Source organism: Martes martes (genome assembly GCF_963455335.1).
Source record: "Martes martes genome assembly, chromosome: 13".
Lineage (NCBI taxonomy): Eukaryota > Metazoa > Chordata > Mammalia > Carnivora > Mustelidae > Martes > Martes martes.
The window spans coordinates 55,875,615-55,903,152 of record NC_137901.1 but is presented as its reverse complement, the minus strand read 5'-3'; the positions used below and the strand labels follow the sequence as shown (position 1 = coordinate 55,903,152).

At 44.5% G+C, this 27,538-nt stretch overlaps 1 protein-coding gene across 1 annotated transcript in view; it reads left to right on the top strand.

Annotated features, from left to right (window-relative positions):
- LAMA1 (laminin subunit alpha 1) overlaps positions 1 to 27,538 on the top strand; it is a gene marked incomplete at its 5' end in the record, with an annotated part of 156,939 nt that overhangs the window by 94,817 nt on the left and 34,584 nt on the right. Inside the window, 18 exons of the mRNA XM_080821508.1 lie at positions 83 to 226; positions 760 to 939; positions 2,137 to 2,322; positions 2,876 to 3,003; positions 3,695 to 3,815; positions 5,639 to 5,776; positions 10,301 to 10,422; positions 12,692 to 12,778; positions 13,057 to 13,250; positions 13,753 to 13,895; positions 15,774 to 15,863; positions 17,516 to 17,627; positions 19,084 to 19,246; positions 23,721 to 23,931; positions 24,163 to 24,279; positions 24,382 to 24,545; positions 26,435 to 26,570; positions 27,286 to 27,379. Coding sequence (XP_080677634.1) covers positions 83 to 226; positions 760 to 939; positions 2,137 to 2,322; positions 2,876 to 3,003; positions 3,695 to 3,815; positions 5,639 to 5,776; positions 10,301 to 10,422; positions 12,692 to 12,778; positions 13,057 to 13,250; positions 13,753 to 13,895; positions 15,774 to 15,863; positions 17,516 to 17,627; positions 19,084 to 19,246; positions 23,721 to 23,931; positions 24,163 to 24,279; positions 24,382 to 24,545; positions 26,435 to 26,570; positions 27,286 to 27,379 — 2,530 coding nt within the window. The remainder of the gene's footprint in view (positions 1 to 82; positions 227 to 759; positions 940 to 2,136; positions 2,323 to 2,875; positions 3,004 to 3,694; positions 3,816 to 5,638; positions 5,777 to 10,300; positions 10,423 to 12,691; positions 12,779 to 13,056; positions 13,251 to 13,752; positions 13,896 to 15,773; positions 15,864 to 17,515; positions 17,628 to 19,083; positions 19,247 to 23,720; positions 23,932 to 24,162; positions 24,280 to 24,381; positions 24,546 to 26,434; positions 26,571 to 27,285; positions 27,380 to 27,538) is intronic.

Genomic DNA, 27,538 nt, shown 5'->3' with positions numbered 1-27,538 from the left:
TGTTTCATTTCTGTTCAGAAGTCACATCTCTCTCTCTCTCTTTTCAGGTTAAAATAAATGAGTCTTGCTTTCTCTTCTTTAGGAAAACGTGTTGGGTCTTCATTGCAGCGAGTGTCAAGCTGGGACCTACGCCCTCCGCGCCGATGACCCTCTGGGATGTACCCCCTGCTTCTGCTTCGGGCTGTCCCAAGTCTGCTCCGAGCTGGAGGGTTATGTGAGGACACCGGTAAGTTACACATGCGGGAAAACGTGCTAACGTGCTTTTTTAAACCCTCCCTCCCTCCCTGCGCCGCCTCCAGGGAAGTCGGGTGACAGTAGGGGACAGAGTCAAGGACTTTAAATTTTGCTCTTAGAACATCAGAAATTCCAGGAAGCTAATCAGGTTCGTTACGAATCCGAGCTCTGTCTCTGCCATCCGAGGAAATCAGTGAAGCTGGGGCTGAAGGCGCTCAGGGTTGCTCCTGAGCTAATCTACCAAAAGTTTTCGTTGGAGAGAAGCCAGAACTGCAGCACACACCAGTTTCCTTCATGTAACCGAATCCTGCCCCAGCGGAGCAAGTTTGCCCCTCAGGGCAGTAGTGTAAAACACACGCAGTTTTTCTATGAACCCAGGTGTTGGAGTTGGAAGGCGGTGTCTCTGGGACTCCCGTTTTAATACTGAAGCTACCCGGTCTGTGAAACCGTAGTAGAATCCGACGAATCAAAGGTGAGGAGTAAACTTGGGCTCTCAGGTCTGTTCTTCTTCCCTTCCATGACCAGGTGACGCTGGGCTCAGGGCAGCCCCTCCTGCGTGTGGTTTCTCAGAGCAATCTCCAGGGCACGACTGAGGGGGTGTATTACCAGGCCCCCGATGTCCTCCTGGACGCCGTCACCGTCAGGCGGCACGTGCATGCAGAGCCGTTTTACTGGCGGCTGCCAGAGTGGTTCCAGGGAGACCAGGTGAGCTCCCCTCCCCCACCAGCCTAGAGCCAGTCCGCGTTTCCCCAGGACACAGGTGTGGTTTGAAATCATGATGGACTGCGTTAGCCTACCCTTAACCGAGGTGGTTATTCCCTTTTCTAAGTAGAGCTGGAGAAGTTTAATGCTTACAAAAATCCCCCCAAATGTATATGGCTCTCAAATAATTTCTATTTGAAAGTCTTTGGGGGCGCAGAGGTGCCTGGGTGGCTCATTTGGTTAAGCAGCTGCCTTCGGCTCAGGTCTTGATTCCAGGGTCCTGGGATAGAGAGCCTGCTTTTCCCTCTCCCTCTGCCTGCCGCTCTGCTTACTTGTGCTCTTTATCTCTCTGTCAAATAAAATCTTTTAAAAAATAATTTAAAAAATCTTTTAAGGGCACCTGGCTAGCTCAGTCAGAAAAGCATGCTTCTCTGAGCTGTGTGCTTGAGCCCCACTTTGTGTGTAGAGATTACTTAAAAATAAAATCTTAATCTTTTAAAAATCAAATCCAATTATTTCTCTCCTTCCTCAAGCAGTCCTTCAACAAATTTTTTGTTTTTTATTAATATAAGTCCAAGCGCTGTGGTGGTTCTCAAATCGATACTCATTTAGGGGGAAAGTAAAAACCTGGTATAACAGGGTATTGAAGGCACCACTTTGCTTAAATAAACAGTGGCGTTCATGTGTGAAATCACCCAGATCTTTAAAATTTCCAATATGTGTCCAGCATTCCCATAGCTCTAGGTCCTTTTAAATTCAGAGGAGCCTGAAAAGAATCAGGACCATTACGCCCCTGATCTGTTACTTTGGCCATACCTCCATGGGTGCCATGGAGAGGAAGTTCTGGGAGGTGATGGCTGTGGCCTTGATGGGGTTGGGGTCCTCACCCGTGTAACCTCCTCCCCACACCCACTGAGTTGTACACCTTAAATATGTACAGCTTTTTACATGCCAGACATGTCTCAATAAAAGTTTTCTTAAACTTTTTAAAACATCACTTAAAAAAAAAAAAGCTATGGGTTGAGTCAACTTAAGAATCCATAATTAAGTAGAATTAAAAAGACACAAATTCCGGACAACCGATTCCACCCATGTGATGTATTTCTGGGACCCAGGATTTCTTGCAAATGGCAGCAGGCTTGTAAAGAAATAGTTTTAAGCCAGGGCCATGTCAGAAGTCAACCGTTTACGACCCCCTAGCTCCTGGCCTACGGCGGCAGCCTGAAGTACAGCGTGGCCTTCTATTCTTCCGACGGCATCGGCACCTTCAACCTTGAGCCCCAAGTGCTCATCAAAGGGGGCCGGACCAGAAAGCAGGTTATTTACGTGGACCTGCCCGCCCCGGAGAACGGAGTACGACAAGAGCAGGAAGTGGGAATGAAAGAGGTGAGGATGTCCTCCTTTCCTACGTACCCCTTGACGGTGAGACATTAGCTCTGGGTGTGGTAGAATGACAAAGCTGCTAGTATCGGAGTGAGCTGGACCACCCGGGATCAGAATTCCAGTAGGCTTAGCAGGATTTGTAGAAACAATTCAAATTCCATATGCTCAAGAACCTTATGCTAGGCTTATGCTAACTTGCTGCGAATTGCATCCCAAATCCTTTACCCGTGGTGCACAAGTCTCCATCTGTGTGGAGGTAATGGTGTGAAGTCTCTGGGCTCAAATGGGCCTGGCCAGTGCGATCGAGCACTCACGCAGACTCCGAGGACCGTGGGCCGCACGGCTGGCCCTGTGCAGGTGACGTGTGTCTGCTGCTGCCCGAGGCTGGCACAGCTGCTGCTCCCCTGGGATGGGACAGGAGAGCTTCCTCGGTTAGGCTTGCTGTCGTGCACAGGATCGGGCTCCCTCCTGGAGAAATTTATAAAAGAATTCCTAAATTCATAAGCCTCCGAGGATTTATAATTTGAATGTGATTGAAAGTGTTTCTCATCTGCAGAACTTTTGGAAGTATTTTAACTCCGTTTCTGAAAAACCTGTCACGCGCTCAGATTTCATGTCTGTCCTTAGCAACATTGAGTACATCCTCATCAAAGCATCTTACGGTCAAGGATTACAGCAAAGCAGGTACTTGGAACCTTCTAGAATGAAAAAAGCTTTTTTTAATTTGAAATCAAATAGAAGAGATTTGATTCACCCTTATTACTTCCTACCTTTACTAGTGTGTGTCTGTGTATACACAAATATATATATATATACTTGGTTCCTCACCAAACTTTATTAAATATGAATATGAAATATGTGGAAAATGACCTAGATGATCCATCCTCCAATTAATGTGGACATAAAATATAAGCACATAATGGTGATATCTTAGATGAGGATTAAAATATAAATAAAACTAAACAAAACAAAAATTCTATTTTCTGCCCTTAAGTTTCAATAGCATTTCTTTGTCATGACACATCAAGAATGCGGTCACCTGCTCATTTAGTACTTATCCCATAAAGGAAACTACTACGTTATGGCCAAACTAGGACTTCAGTTGTTTCAGATGTGCTTTGTGGAATATTATTTTTAAATCCTTACATGTCAGCTGGGGCCCACCACTGTGTAATGACAGGCCTAATGTGCTCTTACACGTTTCCTTTGTAATCAATTGGGTAGGAGCTACTCCTACCTACCTACTCCTGCCACAAACTGGCAGGAAAGCTCTGGTTTAATATATGTGCAAATTCATTATGTAATGTGCCAGATTCCTAGAAAGTGTCTTTCTCCATATGAATGCTCCCTCTCATGCTTCTTAACGGTTTCACAGAATCTCAAATATTTCCATGGAGGTTGGCAGGAAGGCTGCAGATTCGCCCCCGGGACAGGAGGTGGCGTCCCTCCTAGAGAAGTGTCTCTGTCCTCCTGGCACGGCTGGATTTTCGTGTCAGGTAGGGAGACTGTGGTTCAAATTCATTACCTGTGGTGATGTACGATATGTCGGCTAGTTGAATTTAAATTAAAAAATAAAATCCATTTCTTGTTTCGAACTGAAATAGGCTTGTTAGAGCAACTCCCAAGTGATGATCAGAGTTTGAATTATATAAGTGTTCTCTTCAAAAAAAAAAAAAACTTAATTATGGCTAAATATTGCATAAAAGTAAACTTTACTGTTCTAACCATCTTTAAGTGCATTGCTCAGTAGGGCTAAATACATTCGCATCATTGTACAGACCTTTGTACCCATTAAACTCAAACTCCGCAGTCTCCCTCCCCGACAACTCCTGGCAATCACCATTGTGCTTTCCCAGTGAATCTGACTACTCTAGGTCCTTTATGTAAGTGGAATCCCAGGCATATTAATGCCTGGCTAGCCTAAAGTCTTCAAGGTTCATCCATGTTGTAGCGTGTATCAGAATTCGCTTCCTTCTTAAGGCTGATTAACATCCCATTGAATGTATATATCATATTTGGTTTGTTAATTCATCCATCGGTGGACACTTGAGTTGACTTTTTGCCTGTCATGAGTAATGCTTCCCTGAAAGGCTATACAGTTGTCTCTCTGAGACCCTGATTTCAGTTCTTTGGGGCTTATGCTCAAAAGAATTGCTAGGTCATGTGGTAATTTTGTTTTTAACTTTTTGAGTAACTGCCCTACTGCTTCCCACAGCACTGCCCCATTTTTTATATTTCTACCAGCAGTGCACAAGTGTTCCATTTTTCCAACATCTTTGACAAATCTGATTATTTTTTGATAGTAGCTATCTTAGCGGGTGTGAGGCGTTAGCTCATTGTAGTTTTGATTTGCATTTCCCTAATGATTGATGTTGAGCTTCTGTTCAGGGGCTTATCTGCCAACTGTATCTTCTTTGGAGAAATGTTTATTCAAGTTGTGATACTGTGATTTATAAGAATAGCTATTTGGTTTTCATCCCCTGTTTCCTACCACAGAGTTCTTAAATGCTTAGAATTTCCTATGTGATGAGATCTATGAAGGTGTCTTTTGTTATGTTCATGAGGTGACTTTTGAAAAGTTCCTAGGTCATCTACGGATGGAGGCTGGTCACCAAAAGAACCAACCATCAAGTTGGAGAACTTTTAGTCCTACCCCCAAACCTCAGGGGAGAGGGTAGGGGCTGGAGGTTGAATCAATAGCCAGGGGCCAGTGATCTCCTCAATTATACTCATGTAAGGAAGAGTCCATAAAAGCCAAAAGGATAGAGTTCAGAGAACTTCCTAGTTGGTGAACACGTGACGTGCCCGGAGAGGTCATGGGAGCTCCAAGGCCCCTTCCTGGTGCATCTGTTCCATCTGGTTATTCCTGAGTTACATCCTTTTATAGTAAACCAGTGACCTTGTACCTAGAACGTTTCTCTAAGTTCTGCACTCCACTCTAGCAAATTAATCAAACCCGAGGAGGGGGGCATTGGAACCTCCAATCTATAGCCAGTTGTCAGAAGCACAAGTGACCATCTGGACTTGGTATTGGTGTCCGTCGTTGTGGGACATGGCCAATCTTCTAGAACTGAGCCCTTAACCTGTAAGATTGGGTGCTATCTCCAGGCACGTAGTGTCAGAATTAAATTGTGGGACACGCAGCGGGTGTCCAAACATTGGTTGGTGTGGGGGGAAAAAAAACCTCACACAACAGACCTGGTCCCAGAATATATTGATCGTAAATGGCGATCAGAAGTGAAATTGGTGTCAGCTTCATTACAAGTCTTCTGTCCATTGTTTTAATCATGTTTGTTGATTTCCTTTTGCCTGCATTCAGGACTGTGCACCTGGTTACCACAGGGGGAATCTCCCGCAAGGCAGGAGCCGTGGACCCCGCCCTCTGCTTGCCCCTTGCGTACCCTGCAGTTGCAACAACCACAGTGACACCTGTGACCCGGAAACTGGGAAGTGTCTGGTAGGTTTGTTGTGTGGGTTCTCAGAGGAGGCATTTGAATTTCTGCTCCAGAGTCCTACAAAATTCTTGGTTTAGAGAGAGCCTAAACTTTACTAACTGTATCATTGTATAAATTTCCTTCAGAAAGGCTCCGCTAAGAGGTCAGATGTTGTTAGTGCAAAACCTTTTATAAGTCCTGGTTTCATGGATTTGTTTGTGGGCATCAATTTGGGAGTTAAGGGTACTTGCAGTGTTGGTGGTTAGAGTCAAACTAGATGAGACTTTTATGTCCTAGAACTGGGTCACCTGGGGTCTTATAATAAGTTATGCCCATGTTGCACATTTATTTCTCTCCTTGCATTTTTTCTTTGAAAAATATTTATTCTGTTAGATGTCTTAGTATGCATTTGCTTCTCAGCTACCTTTCCTTTATTTAAAAACAAAATTCAAAATTTGAGGCTGTAACTGGCTTTATTGAGTGGTTCTTGATTTGGGCAGTATTCCATCTATCAAGCTAGAGGGGAGCTCTGAGGAGTTGTACAAAATAGAATGTTGGGGGGCGGGGGGGCAAGGAAGTTATTAGGGAAAAGAAAGGATTGTTCTAGGTGAGATCACTTTCCCATAGAGGGGAGGGCAGGGGTCTGATTGGGTTTGGGACCTCCTCTTCCTTTTCAGGGAGGAAGGGCCCATGTGACAGGTTACCTCATTGATGCTGATCAGAAAATTCCTGACTGATTAAATACATCTTGGGAAGGTTGCAACTGTAGTTAGGCTATGTAATAGCCCTGGTTTGGTGTCTTGGCCTAAGTGATGCCATGTTGGGCCTGTGGTTTTCTTTTTAATGCCCTACACCAAGACTGGTCTTAGAAACATAAGGAGAACTCTGATCACCGAAAAGGAACAAATGGCCCAGATGGAAGTCTTGTCGCCTTGACCGAGGACCAGCTCTTGTGTCTGTGATTTTGATTAAGCTGACGAGGCCTTATTGATAACCTAGAATAATCTGATATTCTTTACCTATTCTGGAAATCTTTTTTTTTTTAAATAGTAACTCTTGTAGAAACATTGGTTACTTGTATAAATTGTTCCATGACTAACTCACCTCAGGTAAAACAACTCCATGAAGGGGAATGAGCTGCACACCAAGAAAGACATACCTGAAGGCTTAGAGCTCCTGGGCATTGCCTAGACACAAGGGAAGGGACGGGGGAATTAGGACAGCAGGCTCCCAACCACCTGCAGCCCCTCTAGACCGGTCTTCTATTTGGATGCATTTTTCATCTGTGGAATTGGAAGGTCATTTCTGCCGGGAACACTGCTGAACTACGTCAGAGCTCAGGTGACCTTAGAAACTGACGCGCAGCATGGTTTTCCCCCATTAAAAAGATATGCGTTAACCTTTGCTGACTCCATTATATATGTGGAACTAAAGAATTATTCCAGTCATACCAGGTGAAATGGCCTTAATGAAGATGCAGATAGTTACAACACTATTAAAAAAAACTGTATTCACTTTAATCAGCTCATGCCCCAGACAAAAAGTCCTAATAGAGAAAATGAGAAAATCTCATTAAAGAATTTAAGGAAAATTGATTTCAGGCAACTGAAATCGAGATGCAATTATCTGGGAAATGTCCCTTGGCCAGGCATGGGGACAAAGGTCTCATGGACAGTTAAAGGAGTCGATCAGTTCTTTCACGCTGCATCTTTACATGGTGGGCTGTTTTAACAAGATTGAGTACTCCTAGGATGTTCAGTTACTACCCTGTCTTTCCTAGCCCAAATCCACCAGAACAAAGTTCTTTACCTTTTTTTTTTTTTTTTAAGATTTTATTTGTTTGACAGACAATGAGAGAGGGAACAGAAGCAGGGGGAGTGGGAGAGGGAGAAGCAGGCTTCCCACCGAACAGGCAACTGGGTATGGGGCCGGATCCCAGGACCCTGGGATCATGACCTGAGCTGAAGGCAGATGCTTAATGACTGAGCCACCCAGGCACCCCCAGAACAAAGTTCTAAGATCAGCAGATGACCTGTTGATTCGTACCTGAGAAAGAACACAGCCTTCATATCCCAGTGCAGGAAAGACTGTGGCAAGGAGTCTCCCTGATATCAACAAAGAGCGCTTTTGGACAGCTCCCCACTCTGCAGGGAGAGGTTGGCCAGATGTTACCTGGAACTCAGAAGCGCTGTCAGCTGGATCTGTTCAGTTTCACAGTACTCCACGATGGATACATCTGCTGCAAGATGGCTTAAGTCTGAACCGCAACATTCACGCCAAGCAGTTATTTAATGAACGTTTACACACTCCCCCCATGGGAAGCTCACTCCCACAGCAGCTCAACTCCTCTTCAGGCAGCCCTGATCATTCCTGGAACTGGTGCATTTTGAATCTTTGGAGCCACTGCAACAAACTGCTAGGTCAAGTCTGTGTGTGAAAAGTGGCAGTGTCTTAACTAGTAACTTGGGAAATGGGTTAGAGTACTCCTTCGCATACCTGCAGGTCCTGAATCTTCAGCCCTCCTGGTCTGAAGGTTCTGAAGCTAAAAGAGCAAGTTTTTGTTGACATTTCCGAGATGAAATCTGCTTTGTTTAATGCAAAGGTTCAGTGGAAAGGTAGAATGCATGTACCACCCTGCGGTTAAAGTATCCTTCCCAGAGCCCAGCGCCTTTGCTCCAGGTGCGGAAGGGGCATCGCTCTCTGACGCTAGGTGTGCTGTGGATGTAGCCCACGGGTTTTGCCAGCCTGGTCACCGCTGCCTCTGCTGGGCTGACTAGACTCAAAGATGCTTATGTTCTTTTCACATGTTTAGATCCTGAGTCCTTGCCCTTTGAACATGGGACCTTAACCTTCCTCTCCAGTCTTCATCTTGTGAGGTCTCTTTTGTGATTTAGCGCAACAGTGCACTTCCATTTGACAAAATCCCGTAAGCACCCCTTATGGATTATTACATAGGTGGGCATCGAGGCCATTTTGGATCTGATTTTGTCATTTAGCGTATAAGGTGTCCCTCCTCCCCTTCATGTCCCTGGGACTCGGAATTATCATAAAAACGATTGGTCAGAAGTGTGACCTGGAAAGAGTGGGGAGACTCAGGACCACCAAGATACCCTTGGAGTTCCTATCCCTGAGCACCCGCTCCCAGGAGATACCGCTGAGTGGTTTTACAGTTGAACGACTGGCACACCTATTCTGTGCACTTCCCACAGCAAGGAATTCATCTTGCAGGTCAGTGGACATTAACGGGTTCTCATTTCCCTGCCACCCTGGGGCAGCTTGCCTTCAGTTCTCTAGGATCCAGAAAGCCAGGAAGTCCACAATCCTTTGTGTATTTGGGGAGCGTTTGGTGCTAGAGGTGATGTTATCAGTGACAGCCACGAAATCTGCTCAGTCCTCGCCCATCTAATATTCTGCATCAGACTTGTGTTGTATCATTAAAACAAGGATTCAGGGGCACCTGGGTGACTCAGTGGGTTAAGCCTCTGATCCCGGCGTCCTGGGATCGAGCCCCACATTAGGCTCTCTGCTCAGCTTCCTCTTCTCTGCCTGTCTCTCTGTCTACTTGTGATCTCTATCTGTCAAATAAGTTTAAAAAAATTTAAAAAAAAAGATAAGTATTTAACACCTTTTAAGAGGTTGCAAATTTTATTTCTTAAGAGAACACATTTGGGATCCTAATAAAATCTACTTCCTTCAGGTGAGATAGGAATGTACTTTTAAAACCAAAAATACTGGAATATTTTTTAATCAAAAGGAACTTAAAAATAGTGTTTCAGATATATAAAAAGGTGTCTTTCCATAGCCTCTCTCACTGCCACGGATAGCGTGTCCTTTAGTTTGTCATTGTCACCCATCTTTACTTACATTGGCCATAGAATCCAGGGTCCAGGGGCTGTGTGGACAGTGATCCCACTGGGCCAAAGCAGACTTCTTTATCTCGGAAATGTCAACAAAAACTCGCTCTTTCAGCTTCAGGAAGTTTTTTAATGGCAGAGTCGTAGGACCTGTCATGGAAATGATGACGTCCAATATAACTAGAAACGATTTGGTTATTGCAAAAATCTATTGGGGGTGCTGTAACACCTGGCATTTTCTTCCCTGTTTCCTAAATCATCTATCTGTTCACTATTGTTCTTTCAGCGCCCCACATGTGATCAGTGAACCCCACGTGTGTGCAAAACCGATGTGCTTCAAATCATTTGTTGCTATATATTACAGATTCCTATTTTAAGGAACTGAAAGTTGGCTGCTTTTAGGAGCCCTCTGTGTGTGTATGTGTGCATAAAATATGTATTTTAGCCCTGTGTATATTTTCCATACAAAGACTGTATTAATTTCTAGACTATTATAAGGAATGAAGGTCAGAGATGGCAGTGTTTCCAGGATTTTTAAAATGGGAAGAATAAAATGCTCTCCCTTCTTTATTATTAAAAAAAAAAAGTGCTCCCTGATATGAGCAGTATGTCTTGCTTAAGTATTACCAGGTAAGAGTGATTTCTAAACAGTTTCCCATTCTTTTCCTCTCCTCTCGAAACCCGGGGCTCCAGAACTGTAGGCACAGCACCGCCGGGGACCACTGCGATGTGTGCGCCCCTGGGTACTACGGGAAGGTGACTGGCTCCGTGGGTGACTGCTCTCCGTGTGCCTGTCCCCGCAGCGGCCCCGCCAGGTGAGCCCGCACAGGTGCACCTGCACACCCATGCTGGGTGCCTCCATCCTCCGCTGCCTCCATCCTCCGCCTCATTTTACAGGCTCTCGGGGTGGCCTGTTTTAACTAATTGAGGAAGGCTCCGTTTAAGAGAAAGGGTTCATGATCCCAGCCTTTGAAGAGCATCTTTTCCAAAGCAAAATCTCTGTGTTGATATTGGGGTGTTCGAATGGGCACAAGTCAAGAAGGGACTTTCAATTTTTGTTTCACAGAGAATAATCTTAGCCTCCGACCTCTCTATCCAGCATACCTGGAGATGGGTTGTTATTGATTTTATGAAAAATGATAAAAAGCATTCAGTTCCTGTTTCAGGGAGTGGGGTTAAAATTTGTCTAAGCCCATGACTGATGAGGTGCAAAAGTGCTCCATGATGATGAGACAGGGCCAGGCTCTGTCTTGAACTTGTGATGCTCAGACTTTTCTGAACACAAAAAAGAAGCAGAGGTTTTATGCGGAAACTGGAATATCTGTAGGTCCTGTTTGGTTTAAATGAACTTGTAATTCATAAATACCGTTTCACCATCACCGAGACTATTTGACAAGACATTGAACATGTACAGACAGAAAACCAATTCTTAGTATACTAAAATGGAGCTTTCTTTGTAATCATTGCTTGAATCTTCCTTTATGGTCTCCCAGTGAGTGATGCTTGATGATGAGTACCCAATGACAGGCACTGTTAGCTTCCTTCTAAACTAGCAAGCGTCCTAAAATCTATACTCGCTACTATTTAACTTTTTGTGTTAAATATGTATTAACCATTTTGACTCCCCAATTCCACACCTGTCATCTAAGTTATTGAAGCATTTGTATGTGTGTGTAAAGACGGATCTATTTTAGCATGGCTTAGCTATATTAAATTCACCCGCAATTGCAGGGGAAAACGAAATATCTATGTATAGGGAATATCTATCTGTCTATCTATCTATATATATAAAATATGTATATATGTATAAAATACAAAATATGTAGTGCACACCCACAGTGAAAGATTGTACAAACACTGAGATGAGAACTACATATATATGTATCCGCAGAATTGGAGAAATGGCCAGTTAAGTAACTGAAAACATGATATGCTGTTTTGGTGAAAATTCGTATCTCCACACGTATCCATGCCCATAGCTCCATGGCTCTATGAGCCCAGAGAAATGTTTGAAAGGATAGTTCACCTTCTACTTTGCACATTTGTGTAGTGTTTGAATATTTCACTTCTGCAAACAAAAAAATGTTCTAACCACCCCCAAATGCACACTAATAAATTTTACATGTGAGGAAGCCACTGCAAAGGTAAGAAACCTCTATCTGTGTGAGCTCTGCGTCTGAGAGACCATAGCGGACATGCTTTACTTTCTACACATCTCGCGCTTCCACTAAGCCTGTCCCTCTAGTCTTTAAAGTGGGGGGGGGGGTGGGGGGAGTCCTAAGTGAAGCGGGGCGGATAAGAGAAGCCTGTCATCCTGGAAACTCCGCACAGGTCAAAACATCAGGCTCTCCCTGCGGTTTTTCTCCGCTGCTTGCAGATACCCAGACACGGCACTAGATGGCGCAAGGCGCCTTGGTCATTTAAAACGGGGAGGCAGCGGTTGCGGGGAGGAAAGAGCCCAAAGCTGAATCCCTGGGTGAGGAGACCTGAGAGGATTATTACATTTTGAATGGCTCTTTCATTTTGCCTCTAAAGGCGCATCACATGGCTCCCTACCTTTAGGCTCATTTATTTTCAGATCGAGGCCTCCCGTGCGCGGGCTTTCCCCTGCCTTTTCTCCTTGCCTCCCTTCCCGCTAGTCACCAGCATGGGTCCAGCCGCGCCTTTCCACGCTTGCTCGTGGTCTTGCCCGGTTCCCAGTCCCCTTTCCATCCCGGGAGCCAGGTGATAATGCCCTGCAGTCACAGAACAAGACCCTTCCCACCTGGCAAGCTTTCTGGTTTGGTGACTGATTCGTGGTCAGGTGCGGGATCGCACAGATCCGTGGCAGTCTGTCGAGTCTTGCACTCCGCGGTGCCCTCGGTTGTCCCTGGGCGGGTGTCCACTGAGTATCTTTTGGATATGAGAGACGGACGTGTTTGTGTCAGTCACGTGTTTTTTTTCCTTCTTTTTGCCCCCACTAGATTTTCAGCCCTGGAAAGGTGGTCTGGTGTCACCCATCCAAAGAGTAATGAGTAAGTCGCATAAGGGAGACTTGAAGTTATAGATCTGAGAATTCAAAAAGCTATTTTCTTTTCCTCCTAGCTTCAGCCCCACTTGCGTCTTGGAAGGTGATGCCGATTTCCGCTGTGACGCCTGTGTTCTGGGCTACGAAGGACAGTACTGTGAAAGGTACGTTGAGGGGTGGCCCACGGAAGTCACTAGGCACATCCCCCACCCTCATGCAGACAGGACGGTTTTACTAACCTGATGTGGGAGACTTTATCGGTTTGGATGTGTGTGACTGAGATGGAATCTTATTACTAGTCCCAGCCAGTAGAATGCGGTCCATGGGCCTGTGTTCTTTGTTTTTCATTTGGCAGAAAGGATCGCTGTCCTTGGACGGAAGCTGGTGTGTTTTTTGGCTGGTGTTGATCTTACTGTCCACACGTGTATCTTCCTTTCTGTAGGTGCTCCTCCGGCTATCACGGGAACCCTCGAGCGCCGGGTGGCACCTGCCAGAGGTGTGACTGCAGCCCGCGTGGCTCTGTGCACGGGGACTGTGACCGCAAGTCTGGGCAGTGCGTCTGCAGACCAGGCGCCACGGGGCTCCGATGCCAGGAATGCAAACCGAGGCACATTCTACTGGAAAGCGATTGTGTTTGTGGGTATTCTCCTCCTCTCAGTGTTTAAAGAATTTTCTCTCTCTCCGTTGTGTTCCTGCTGCGGCACCAGTGGGATAAAGTTAGCGTGTCTGCAAACTGTCTGAAGATAGGACAGGCCAGGCTCTGAATGGAAGTGCATTTGGAATTCATTGCCATTGGTCCAAGTCAAAGATCAGAGTGAATGCACTATGAAGGTCGGAACGGTAGAAGAAAACACGCACCAGGCCTGGGATCCACACAGGGGATCAGTTGTTTCTTTCTGTGGGAACCCGAGGAAGTCACTGATCTGATTTGAGGCTCAGTGGCATTGTGTGAGAAAAGGCTCAGCACTTGCTGCTTACCTCCCAGGCACACAGGTGGTGGGGGAACGAGACTGGATGTGGTCTATGCAAGTCTTGCCATGTGCTCTGCTCGTGGATGTGTCCTGCAGAATGGCTAGTGCAAACCCATGAGAAAATGTGCACACCACATTGCATTGACCTCAACTTCTTTTTCTTCTAGCTTGTGATGATGAGTGTGTAGGCGTGCTGCTGAATGACTTAGGGAATATTGGTGACACCATCCTCTCTGTGAACCTCACCAGCATTATCCCTGTCCCATATGGAATTTTGTCAACCCTGGAAAATACAACAAAATCTCTCCGGGTAGGTTCTGGGAATACAGAGATTGGTAGAAACCTATGTCCCTGAGAGAGAGAGAGTTGCTGAGGACAGTGTTTTGTCACTGTCTGTCCTCTCACCAGGCATCCAGGCTTCTTTGCAGGGTGACCTGGGAATTCAGCATCCCAGCACTAACCTGTTCCCTGTGGGCCGCTCTAATTATTCAAGTGTTGTTCCTTAGTTGTCTCCATATAAATCCCTCCCCAACCACCCTTCTGCCATTTGGGATAAGACAAGAGCCCATTCACGCCTCCTTGGATATTTGAAAGCGGTTGTCCTACAACAAATACAGGAGAAAAAAAAAAAAATAGATGCTATCTTCTTTTAATGCTGGAATATGCTGAAAGTCAACTGTTTTCTGTAAATGTATTCTTAACCGGATATGTAAGCCACAAAATTTTCTCCCCCCTAGAAGTCTATCTAAAAATCTCTGGGGGTAAATCATAGTTTTATGTTAGTCAAACAGGATCTGGGTCCAAAGCAAGAGGGTGAGAGTGAAAAAATTGACTTAGTAGACAGCATTCTACTGTAAGCATTTTTTCTTCTAGTTGGAAAAAAAAAATTAGGTTCTTCATTTAGCTTAAAACCTGTACATTCAGATCTGAGATCATCATTTCACTGTGTCATGTGGTAATGAAAGGGATAGTCCTTCCTGAATGCCTTTTTGAGATAAAAGAACTTTTCTTAGACTTAACATTTCCTGAGGCGTGTGAATCTGGCTGTTTCAACCATTCATTCTTGTTTATGGTGGTCTTTTCTCTATAGACATAATGTCCATAAAGAAAGGTTGGGGAACTCTTAAAGGTGTTTTTTTATATTTTTTTTCCTCAGATGGAATAAAACGTTTTTGAAAGACAAAAAAAATTCTTGGAAAAAATTCTCAAAAAAATTTAAATTTCTAAACACTATAGACACAAATAATCAATACTATTTTGTCAGTATGGACCCTAGCAATATAACTATATTTTAAATTTATCAAGTAAGATAAATACTTGATTTAAGTTTTAACTGTTTTTCAATGACTTGCTCTTATTTAAACCACTTTGTCAATTTTTTAAAAGATTTATTTATTCGAAAGGGAGAGAGAGCACGCGAGTGAGCGAGCAGGGGAGGGGCAGAGGGAGAGGGAGAGAGAGAATCCTAAGCAGGCTCCACACCCAGCGTGGAGCCCAATGTGAGGCTCGATCTTACCAGCCCAAGAGGTTGAGCTGAGCTAAAATCAAGAATCAGACACCCAACCAACTGAGCTACCCATTGAGCCCTGACTTTGTCAAATTTTTAAGCAACTTATTATATTTATGTAAAGTATTCAGTGAGCTCTTAAACTGTCCACTCAGCCTCACAGCTTCCGTGGGCAACGTCCTTGACTCCCCTACCCCTTCACAAAAATCCAACCCCCTCCCAGGCTTGGTATAAGACTAAATTAAAACCATACAAGTAACAAAATTAGAGGAGTGTTAGCCTAAATTAAGCACTGAATTGTTAGGAATCACAAAAGCTATTCTTTATATAATACTTTTGCATTTCAGCCTAGTAAATGTTTTTAAGATGTTAGCAATGATAGTGAAAACTTATGTGACCCTGATATTGAAATTAAACCAGACTTATGTCAGAACTGTGGCAATATTTGCTTCTGCATGACATATGAGACTTTAATTTCATATCTATATAGGAAATGTAATGCAAAAAATGGCAGCACAGAGACATAGTACTAGAATCAACCCTTAAGTAAATGTGATCCATTTTATTTCTTAATGCAATTTCAAGGAAAGAATTTCTTTCTGTGAACAACAAAAGCGATTTAGTCAAGAGCCAGCAAATTTGTTATGAAGCACTGTAATTTGTTTACTTTGTTCTTTTTAGGAAGCTTTATTAAAAGAAAATCCACAGAAGGAATGGGCAAAAGATCGGCTTGAAGGTGTTGCAGAACAGACAGACAGTCTGCGAAGGGAGGTAAATTCTCCACATAGAGGGTCCGCTTCCCACCCAGCCCTTGAAAGCAATTGCATTGGGGCGGTCTGGAAGGTTCTATTAAATCAGGGCAGCCTCTTCCTCCCAGGGGCAGTGTTCCAGGTATGCTGTCATCAAATTGGTTTTAACCCTGACGGTTTCCGTGCTTCAGTGGGAAGAGACTCCTGCCTTAATTTCTACTGTCACCTCTGCCGAGGGAAGAATTGGCCGTCGCAGGGCCATCAGCCTCTCATTTCCTCCTGTGAACAGAGGGGTGGGCGGGCGGGTGTGTGGTCTCTGAGCAACGCTCAGACCCCGGGCCTCGTGCTGCTGATTTGTGCCCTTTGAATGTCAAGTGAGCCTGTTTGGATGTCAGCAGAGAATCACTTCTGTTCAGCCCAGGCCACATGAATGGTTTGAAGCCACCCAAAAAAATCTCCTCATTTGCAGATGGGGTGGGAGGCCTATTGTCATATTTATAATTTTCGCTTTTGAATTTCATGTGGGTGTGTTTGCACACCCACACCTATGTGTGTGTGTATACATATGTGTCTGATAGTGTATGTATACTATGCATATACATATCTAGTTTCTGTCTCTCAACACACACACACACACACACATACACACTCGTGTACCCAAAAGTATTAGGTTGGTTCCTGTTAATTTAGAATTAAGGATGATTTAGGAGGAGTTTAAGGGTTTAAATGTGGCTCTAAGTACCTCAGTGAGCGAACATTTGGTAGGAAATGATAAGCCGATTAAAATAATTCTCTCTATCCATTAAAGAAGATTCTCTTTGGATTTTGACTAGAAGACACTTTTAGAACCAGACTGGTTCCTTGATGCTCCTGAAAATTACAAACAGGCTTTCCTTTTGCAAATTATAACATTCCTAATGAAAATAACAGCAGAGCGCAGCCAAGTCTCTGCCCTTGGTCTGCTGGCCTCACACACATCGTGGCGTGTTGGCCTCAGGAAGCCGCGGGAGGTTAAGGGGCGACCTGATTCCTTGTTATCGGTGAGGCTTGGCAGCAGCTGGGTCTCCGGCCTGAAACCCAGTTTGCCTGACTCCGTGTTCTTAACTCCTCGATGGAATTCTCCTGTTCAATACAAATTATCAAGAGTGTACTTATGATATTCTGTCTCCTTGGGTCCTGAAACGAGTATAAAGTCTTCACAATAGACATCGAGGACGGTTGTGGTTTGAGAGCCTTAAAAAAAAAGAACAACAAAAAAAAGTCTTTTCTCCCACAGAGTGAGTAGTAAATTGTTTCATTAGCCCGTTAGTTTCCGCCCTGAAATTCTCACTTGGCTTACATGAATCGGTGCACAGCTTTACTCCAGACTCGGGGACATAGTTTGTGGCTTAAAAGAGACAACTGGTAGGGGTGCCTGGGTGGCTCAGTGGGTTAAAGCCTCTGCCTTTGGCTCAGGTCATGGTCTCAGGGTCCTGGGATCGAGTCCTGCGTCGGGCTCTCTGCTCAGCAGGAGTCCTGTTTCCCTTCCTCTCTCTCTGCCTGCCTCTCTGCCTACTTGTGATCTCTGTCAAATAAATAAATAATTTTTTTTTTTTTTTTTAAGAGACAACTGGTACACCAAAGCTTGCGTGTCAGTCTGAGTCAAACTAACCTGGGGCCTTTATTTTCTGTCAGCTCGCCAGAGTGTTGATGAGTAGCCAAAATGTAACCAGGGAGACTGAAAGAATCCTCAGCAAGACTCAAGACCTCCTGACATTTACTGAGAAGCTGCAGATAAATATCCAAGGTAGTGTGCTCAGTGTGTGGTTGGGGGTCAGTGTCTGACTTGTGCTTATTCGGTGGGAAAAGCTCCGATCCCTTTATTAAACATAGAAATAGATGTGTGTGACTTGCACTAGATGTTCCAGGGCCAAAGGCCTGGAATAGTCCATAGTTGGGGATCTCGAATTGTCTGGATCATAGTCTTTCATTGGGAGTTTGTCTTTAAGTTAAAAAAAAAAAAAAGACGTTTTCTTTATTTTCTTTATAATGCCTTATATTTAGTTCCTAAGGATCGAGTGGACATGGTGCCTCCCCATCTGTTAAGAATTTGTCAGATTAACATTTATTAAGTGGAGCACAGGGTGCTGGGTGGTGAGCCAGGCTCCCACAACAGACCACAAGAGAAAATGAAATACAGAAGTTTATGACTCACAGGTCCAGCAGGAAGTACCCGCCGTGTCGGGGGAAGGTTAAGGCAGCGTGCAGGCAGAAAGAGAGATGACCTGGGACACATGCCTTTATTGAGGTTCTTCATTGGAGTCTTTTGGGGTCCCAGGCTAAGTCTGGGTTGGTCAATCGAACCAAAACAGGGGGGTTTGGGTAAGCCCCATGGAGGTCCTACTGAAGAGGCCCACAAGCAGAAGGCCCTGGGGGGCCGGGAAGACTGTTGGTCGCAAGTGCTGTTGGGGAAGTCATTAACAAAACTGACATTTGCTCGTGACCCTGCCAAGGTTATCTAGGGCACGGGTTTGCATAAGGAACTACTGTCCAGTTCAAGGTTACTGCAGGCTTCTTGGCCAAACAAAATGGATCCCACGGCAGCAACACCATGGAATGCAGCTGAGCTAAACTCTCAACACCCACCCCTTTGCCCAGAATAGATGTTGACAGGAATTGGGGCTTCGATGTGGTCCCAAAGTATACCCACTATAGTAGAGTAGTTTAGTCTTACTCAACTGGGCCGTCTCATCCAATCTGGCTGGTAGTTTTCTGGCACCAGAAACATATCCTTGCTTTTCTTGTTGGATTAGTTTAAGGATACATAAGGTACAAATTCCAATACAAATTAGACTTTGTAGGGCCAAAGGTAAGGAAATTATTGGAAGAAATAATGTGTTTATTAAAAAGAGTAATATTGAGTACTGGTGGTTCATGCATGAGGTAAATATTTACCGAGTGCTTCTATGTGCAAACGTTTGTGCCAGGTGCAGGAAATGCTGAGGTAAACATGGCGACCACAGCCCTTACAGGTTTATGGACACTGGGGCAGACCAACATTAAGTCAACCAGTAATCTCAAGCCCATGAGTATTTTGATGCACCAGAGTGCATCGGGATACATGGGCTGACCTGCCTGGCCTGAGGTTCAAGCTAGTTTGGATGAACAAAGCCCGCCTCGCTGAAGAAGCTTCTAAGTTTTTCCATTTTAGTGCTGTTCACTTTTGAGAGACCTGTTATGTGATTGATGACTTGTCTCCATAGAAATGATTGAAAAAGCAGCAACTCTAAATCAGACCTTGGATGAAGATTTCCAGCTACCCAGTTCTGCTCTTCAGAATATGCAAAAGAATATTACATCTCTGCTGGAAACCATACAGAAAAGGCATTTCATGCATTGGTACCAAAATGCCATACTGGAACTCAAGTAAGTTTCTAAATACCATTCATGACACAATCAATTAGAGGTCAGAGTTTGAATGCTGTGGAGAGGGAGATGTGTGCAAGGAGGGGAAGGAAAGTACGCTCTCACTGGGAGCAGAATGTCAGAAAGAGAGGGGCACGATTGTCAAGTAAGCGAAACGATGGGTGCCAGCCACTCTGAACAGAGAAAAATATAGTCAGTGCCAATATCTATCTTTGTGCCATGGGCTTGGTTTTCCCCTGTGGCTCTAGAAGAACATTTCCATCTAACACAAACAAAAGAACCTCATGATGCTATATTTATTGAAGATCAACTATAATGTGGTAAATTCTCATGGAAGAAAATACAGTTTAGTGGCTAGTCCCTGGGCTGTAGGCTCTAACACAGACTGACGTTATGCCAGAATGATTTAGCTCAGTTGTTCAAACTCTCATGGAAAACCACCATATGCAGTGACAGATCAGAGAATTCAGAGACGTGCTCACACGGAGCTTGTATTTCCTTTCAGGCTTTTTTCTTAGTATTTTCGCAGTTATTACTTGATGTAATGGAACGCAAGCTATCTTTCTTGCAGGTTATGATAAATATCTTCAGTAGGGTTTAAACAGTTACACAATAGGTCATCATAGTTCCATTTCCTGTAGTGTCATATTTAACCGATATTAATATATTTTGCTATTTTAAATAATATTGTGATGGCCCATCTTAGACAAAAATCTTTTCCTCTATTTTACACTATCCTCTTATTAAGAGAGGTGATAAGAAGTGAAATCATGGAATTTGCATTTTGAAGACTCCTGACTTGCATTTCCAGATTATTTTCTTAAAGATTTAAAAATTCCTTTACACTTCCACTGGCAACAAGCTGCAAAGTTGAGCTTACATCTTTCTTCATCATTGAATATGATTTTTGACATTGTCGTTGATGTGTTAGGTGAAAAAAAATGTCAGGTGGCCTTTGGAGAGAGAACTAGTAAAATAATCACTAGAACATCAGTTAGAGCCCAGAAGTAATCACAAAGCCCACAAGGGGAGAGGAGAGGAGGGCGAGGTCCCAGGAAATGAGGAAGAGGGCTTCCATCTTGGAGCACCTGCTCTGGGCTGGGGGAGGGGGGCCGTGAAGACTTCACTTCTCTCATCTTCTCACCTAATCTGCTTAGCTGCTTTGTGAGGTTGGGGAGGAACTAGCTTGGGGAAACAGACCCAGAGACTCTAAGCACCTTGCCCCATGTTAGACCTCCAGGATAACATCTGTATCACTCTAAACCTAATGATTTTCCAACCAAACACCGAAGGAAGAACCACTTGAGACCCAGTCCAGAAAAGACAGGTGGGTGGAATGTCAGCGGCTGGGTCAGAGACCTCTGCTCCATTATAATCCTGCTCCCCCTGATCCTGACCTCTCATGTGTATCCTCCTTCCCCTGCAATGCATGGCAGAAGGAGGCAGCGCAGGTCTTACCGGGACCCACCATTCTTGAGGTGGTTACCCCAGGCTCAGTGCAGCTGTGCTCCGCTTCCCAACCATGCTTAGCTCCCCGCTGCCTCCAGGATTACGTGCAAATATCATGTATCTGATTACAGCTCCATCCATCTCCAGCTTGCCCAGGCTCCCCAGTGGGTCCCCCTGCTTCTTCCCCCTCCCCGCAATGTTGTCTCTTCTTACTGTTCCCTCCCTTGGCTGCGCATCAGAGTCTTGTTAAAGATGGAGGAGATTATTAAAGATGAAGATTCCTGGGAATCAATTGTAGGGATGTCCTCGCCCACCATTACCTTCCATGGTCAGTTCAATCATTCATTCATTCTTTTGTTCATCAAATGGATAGAGTCCCCAGGTGATAGGCATTGTGCTAGGAGTTGGGAATACAAAGGAGGGCAGAGCCTTCCTGTCCACTTGGATCTCATAGTCCAATTGGGAAGAGCTCATTTTCTAAGAAGCATTTGCAAGGAAGGGGAGAAGCCACCCTCTTTCTTCTCTCCCACCCTCTTCCCTTAGCACCTCTGACCTGCCTTGCCTGCTAGGCCCTCCACTGCCCTTTCTCTGTTGTAACCCTTCTGTTTCCATGTGGAATAAAGTTATCCACAAGATCACTGATCTCTCTCTTTAACTTGTGAGTGCAATCATTACTAAAGCTAACTTTTATTTTTTTTTAATTTGAATGTATTCTCTGGCCTACTCTTTCCTATTTTCCCTAGATAATTCCTGTGTATTTATGCCATTTCAAATTTCATGGATAATTTTAGGAACTATGTATCTGCTTTTTTATTATAACTCTTAGAAAACTGGCCATTTACCTGAAGTATGGCATTCTTATAAGTGAGACTATTTCTCACACCTTCCAGTAGCTTATCATGCTTGTGTTGGTGTCCCCAAGACCATGCCCACAGTCAGAATTTTCCTAAGGACCTTCAGGACTCCTGGCCAAGATTTCTAGGTCATCTATTAAGGACACATAGCGGGATACACAGGGAAAAAGACACAGCAGAGCTTGGAGAATCCATGCAGCCTTCCCTAAGCGCTCTCTCCCTCCTGAGGGGGTCACATCACGCTCTGCCCCTGGCAACGAAAATGCAACACCACACGTGTGATGTTTCTGCCCGGGGGAGCCCATTGAGAAGTTCAGCATCCAAGGTTTTTCTTGGGGGCTGACCCCGTATGCACCCTCTACCTAGAATATGCCAAATTTCAGACTCTGAAGGAAAGCAGGTGTTAAACCATCTTGCTTGCACAAGCGGTTGAGGCCGTGAGCCACTCTTCTCAGCGAGGGAACAGTGGGAGTGCTCACAGACAGCAGCCCAGGGCTGGCGAAGGAGAGCAGAATCTGGCCTGCTGTTTCCCTGTGCACACTGTGCCCCTGATGGCACGTTTTACCTTATCACCCCTAGCTCTGCTCCCCATCTGTTTTCCATGCTGGTCCCCAGAGCTATCCAAAGCTGCTTCATTAAAGAAGTGTGTCCTGGGGCGCCTGGGGGACTCAGTTAAGCATCTGCCTTTGGCTCCGGTCATGATTGCAGGGTCCTGGGATCAAGCCCTGCGTGGGGCTCCCTGCCCAGCAGGGGGCCTGCTTCTCCCTCTGCCCCTCCTCCCCCCAACTTGTGTGCACATGCACTCTCTTTCTGTCTCTCAAATAAGAATCTTTAAGAAATCTGTCCTGTGACTGCATAAGTTTGGGAAAGGCAGTGTCCACTCAGGAGAGGCAAGGTCTTCAGGGCAAGTCTTCTCAAAGCTTTTAGTACGCTGACATGCGTGGTGAGTCTCCGAGGGGAGCTGAGAGAGCACGGCCTAACTTCACCACAGAGCTCTTCCTCCTAGAACCTGCTTCCAGCTCACGGGACGTGAGGGCTGTGGAGGAATGTAATTTGAGAAACACTGGCTTAATTTTATTCATTGGACAAAATTTATAGGAAGAAATGAAGAGCGCTGCTGAGGTTTTTTGTTTTTAATCTTCGTCAAGTCGTTGATGATTCTATCATTGCCCATGATCACAGGTTAGGTGGTAAAGCCATTCATCGAGAGGTCTTAGATTCTTTGTTTAATGGTATGAAGGGATCCATGGTCAGACATCAGAAATATATTGGTTTACTTATGTTTCCCATGTACTTTTAGCTCTTATTGCCTGTATCCTAATTATCATGAGAAATCATGAGAAATTGTAAGAGTGTTCGAAGTTCTGGTGATGTTCTAACGATGTCAGAGTTGAAGTATGTACCTTTGGAAAATGTTTTCTGTTGTGTCTTCGGACAGCAATAGGTTGTCTATGGAAGCCGAGGGTGTCTTACAAGGCATTTTCCATGAAATTTTTCAGTTCTCCCCACAAATTGAAGCAGGAAGTTAATTGGATATACTCAACCCCTGCAAAGGTTTATAGTGTGAAAATTGTATTATTCTGTGTAACTTTAAATTCAAAACTGATTTAAACAAGCGGTTTGATAGCATATTTACAGAAGAATAGGAAAACATGTCTTTTGATTTCTTACAGCTTGCTCTTTCCAGTGGTACAAGTTAGATCTTTCTGGCATTTGGATTTTCAGTTTTTATAATATCTGTTTTTTAACTAGCTGCAGGAAAACCTTTATGTCTTCTAGGTAGATTTATAACTTCATAACAAATGAAGAAAATCACTGGATAGCCTCTTTTCAATTTCTTGCTGTACTAAAAAGCAAGATGGCCGCTGTCACCACCCACAGACCGTGGCCCAGTTTTCCTGGATGGAACTGGAGAGAAGATTTCTTTGAATTCCTCTACTAAAATATGTTAGGAAGTTCGTGACTAAAGATCGCCTGTTAAGGATAAAGTGCAAATACGCCATGCCTATAACTGTCATAGGAAAATTACTTCCTCTTTTAAGAGGTGATGATGTACCCCTTTCGACAGCAAGAAGACACAAGGGATAGAAATGCAGAGTCTTCCGCTGTCCATTCATGAGAGGAGTGTCGTTGTTCATTTACTTACTACCTACACCTTCTATATCTAACAGAGCTGCTGAAGATGTGTTATCACAAATTCAGAAGAATTACCAGAAGCCACAGAAAGAGCTGGAGGTCTTCAAAGCAGCAGTGAGCAGCCTCCTTTCAAAACACACCAGTGAGCTGCAGACAGCAGGAGACCTGACAAAGGAGGCAGAGGCGAGGACCCGGGAAACCAACCGCCTGTTGCGCATTGTCCGTGCCAACCTTCACGAATTCCACGTGAGTCTCCAGAAGGACGGGCTCTTTCCTTCTCTCTCAGGGCTGGGAGCCCAATGCTCCTATGTCGTTAATTCCATTTTTAGCTTCTTTAGAAACGAGCCCCACCTACTAACTCCCGCACATAGTGTCAAGCACTAACATTCAGACGCTGGCTTGCTTTTTGAAGCATCCTCAAAGGTGAGGTGTTTTTTTGGGGTGGTTTGTTTTTTTTTTTTTTTTTTTTGGCCCCAGGAAAAGAAGCGGCGTGTTCAAGAAGGACAGAACTTGACCTCGACGCTAATTGCCAGAGGGAGAAGATTGCTAGAGGCTGTCACCGCCCGTGCCGAGGCGGCTCAGAAGGCGCTGGCAGTAAGTCTGGCTCAGAACCTCTTCCCACACCTTGTTCCCACGTACATGGGTACATCGGTCCACAGAGTCTCATGTGCTCACAATGTGAATTTCTCCACGTAGCAGTTAGAACATCACCGGGATGAGCTGCTTCTGTGGACTGCCAAAATCAGGCACCACGTTGATGATCTGGTCATGCAGATGTCCAAAAGAAAAGCACTTGACCTCGTCTACAGAGCAGAGGACCATGCAGCTGAGCTCCAGAGACGAGCACGTGCTCTGGACAGGTGAGAGCAGACTTGGCAGGAATCCCAGGGCAGGTGATCCCATGGAGCAAAGAGAGTAAGAATGGCTACTTTGCTCACAGTGTTGAGCCACTCTTTTTTTGTCTGCAACCGACGACTCCTATTTTATGCACGTGGCAAGGAGGATTTCCTCCCATGTCTGATAAGGTAGTTATCCTTCCTCATACGATGGGAAAATGCACAGTGAACTGGATAGGAGTCAGATATTTTGCCATGATATCAAGCCATGAAGGCCTTGTTAAGTAATGACTCAGTGCTCATGGCTTTGTTAGGTTGGACAGAATGAAGACGTTGATTTTTTTTTTACAAATCTTGTCCTTCTGGAGCCTATGATTTGGCCGGCTTTACGCATGGTTGGAAGTTGTGGTTGCCCACACTAGAAGACACAGTCCCCTTTATTTTCTACTACCTGAAGGCCTGCTGTTGTCTTACAGTTATCTTAATGTATGTTTTTAGCGTTTGTTAAATATGTCCTCAACTTGTGACAGAGCGCTTCTAAATGAGAAGCATGACTTGAGGACAGTGGTTCTCAAACTTGTCTGCACTTTGGAATCACCTGGAGGAATTTCAAAAATACCGATGCTTTTGTCCCCTTGTCCTCCTCCCACTCAAAGATTGTGTGACCTGGGCTTTGTCACATTTTTAAAGATTCCCATGTTATCTAATGTACAGCAAATGAAGGAACTAGCATTTCATCCTTACCAGACATTTACACAATATTGTGAGTTAATTGGTTAATTTATTTCTTTTAAGTTTGTTACAGTTAAAGGCAGAAAAAGTCTGGACTCACTGGGAATGTGTGTGCTGCTGTATGTTGGGTGTGTTTTGTGTGAGAGGGGAAAATAAATATCTTTCCAATTTGAGGGATGCTGCCATAGAAGATTAGCTCACACAAGTAAAGCAATTAAAAATGATATAAGATAGAATGTTGCATAAATTATGTGTTGCATGAAGCATTACCGCCTACACATGCCATAGGAATCCATAATAGAAAATGGAATTAGATACTCCGCTCCTATCTTTTCATCAGCTTTCATTCTTTCTCAAAAGAGAAAAAAAGTATTCTGCCTACATACATAGCTAGGACAAAACCCATATTGCCTAGTACGGTTAGTAAGAGCAATGTGGTAAGCTACCCGAAGTTAAGTAACATCATTATCTTTTATTTATAAATCACCAGATTGTGCCAATCAAGCAGTAACTGCTGGTGTCTGGTTTGGAAATCCCTCAACTTGATAACCTTGGGGAGAAAATGAAGTGAGTTACTCAGCAGGCAAAGATGTGTCAATTGTCAGATTTCATTTTCAAGATAGAGTGAGCCGGATGAAATTGCACCATTACCAGTTGGCAACTTCATAAGTGATTTGCCCACTTGTAAGAGTGAAGTTCAGATGATTGAAATATTATCTGATCCTCCTCCAAATCCTCTTGTGAATTTCATCCAATTGGTATCTATCTTTCGAGGAACAAGATTCAGCATCCTTATATATGCTTAGGGAAGCTTTTCGGAAATTAGCATGTGTGCAGCAGGAGAGATGACAGCCAAGGCAGACACACAGTGGTAGCCCAGACAGATGCAGGGGGCTACACAGAAATGAAGGAATGTTGAGGGCAGCTGGTGGAAACTTATGGACGGTTAGAACCATGAGAAACAAGCAATAGTCCATTCTGCAGGTGTTAATGAAACAGTGCTTCTGAGGGTTCCCATGACGACGTAGCTACTTTTGAAGATTACCTTTGGAATTAGAGGGGAGTCCCTGTGTTGTTATTCCTTGAACTTTTCTAAGGGTAAGAGACCCGGAAGCTTTCAGGAATAGTGGGCAAGTTTCCTTCAGTTTGTGCTAACATCTGTAAATATGCTGCTTACACAGTGGTCTTGGCAACGTTAGACACGTGTCCCTGAATGCCACCAGCGCAACGCACGTCCATTCCAACATTAGGAGCCTGACTGAAGAATCAGAGAGAGTGGCAAAAGATGCTCTTGAGATGGTGACTACGACAAGCCTGGTGAGAGCTGCCCCGGGGGCCAGAGTGTGTGACTTCCTTTTCTAGGCACTGTGGAAGATTGTTCCAGAAGGTGCTGAGCAAAGACTCAGTGGCTTAAATTCATGCTTGTCACCATTCTTGTCTGGTGAGAGCTGTTTGGCTCTGTCATCATGTGATACAAGTTGTAATTTCTTAGGGTCATACTTTTTTTTTTTTAAGACTTTATTTTTTAGCACAAGCTGGGTGAGGGGCAGAGGGAGAGGGGAGAGCCCCGATGCAGGGCTTGACCTGGGATCATGACCTGAGCCGAAGTCAGCTGCTGAACCGACTCAGCCACCCTAACACCCCTTAAGGTCGTAAATACTTCTTTACAAAGACTAGGGAATGGTGATCTGGAAATGAGGAAAATCTTATAATTTCTTATAACAAAAGGATAATACTTTTTGATATCTACTTGAGACATTTTCTCTCTGGAGAAATCTTCACTTAATGGCTGGGTTTTGTCTTTATATATTTAAAAACGATTTGTGTTCTTTCTCCTCAGCCACGAATTAGGACAATTTAAATTGTTCCTACCCATTAGCTCGTGGACTCCCATGTTTGGAACTAGACCAGAGGCTGTTCTGAAAGAGTTGCTCTCCCCATCTCCAGTGGGAGTCCGCCCGCCCCTCCCCCCTCCCCCACACGGGCCCCCCTCCCCACACCATTGTCATGTTTAAGGTGTCCTGTTTTCCAGTTCCCAGAATCCCTTGCTTCTAAGGGGAAAGTGGCTCTCCAGCTCAGCTCCAGACTTCTAAAAGAAGGCAAAAGCCTGAGCAGAAAGCATCAAGGTAAGTTTCTAGCTCAGACTGTATTGATATGCAGAGTGAGGAAGGCTCTGAGCATACCACTGGAACATTCTCCTTTCCTGGAGGAATTTGAACATGAACTCTTCTTTGTCACAATGACATTCCAAGTTCCTGTCATAGAAACATCACATAACTTAAATT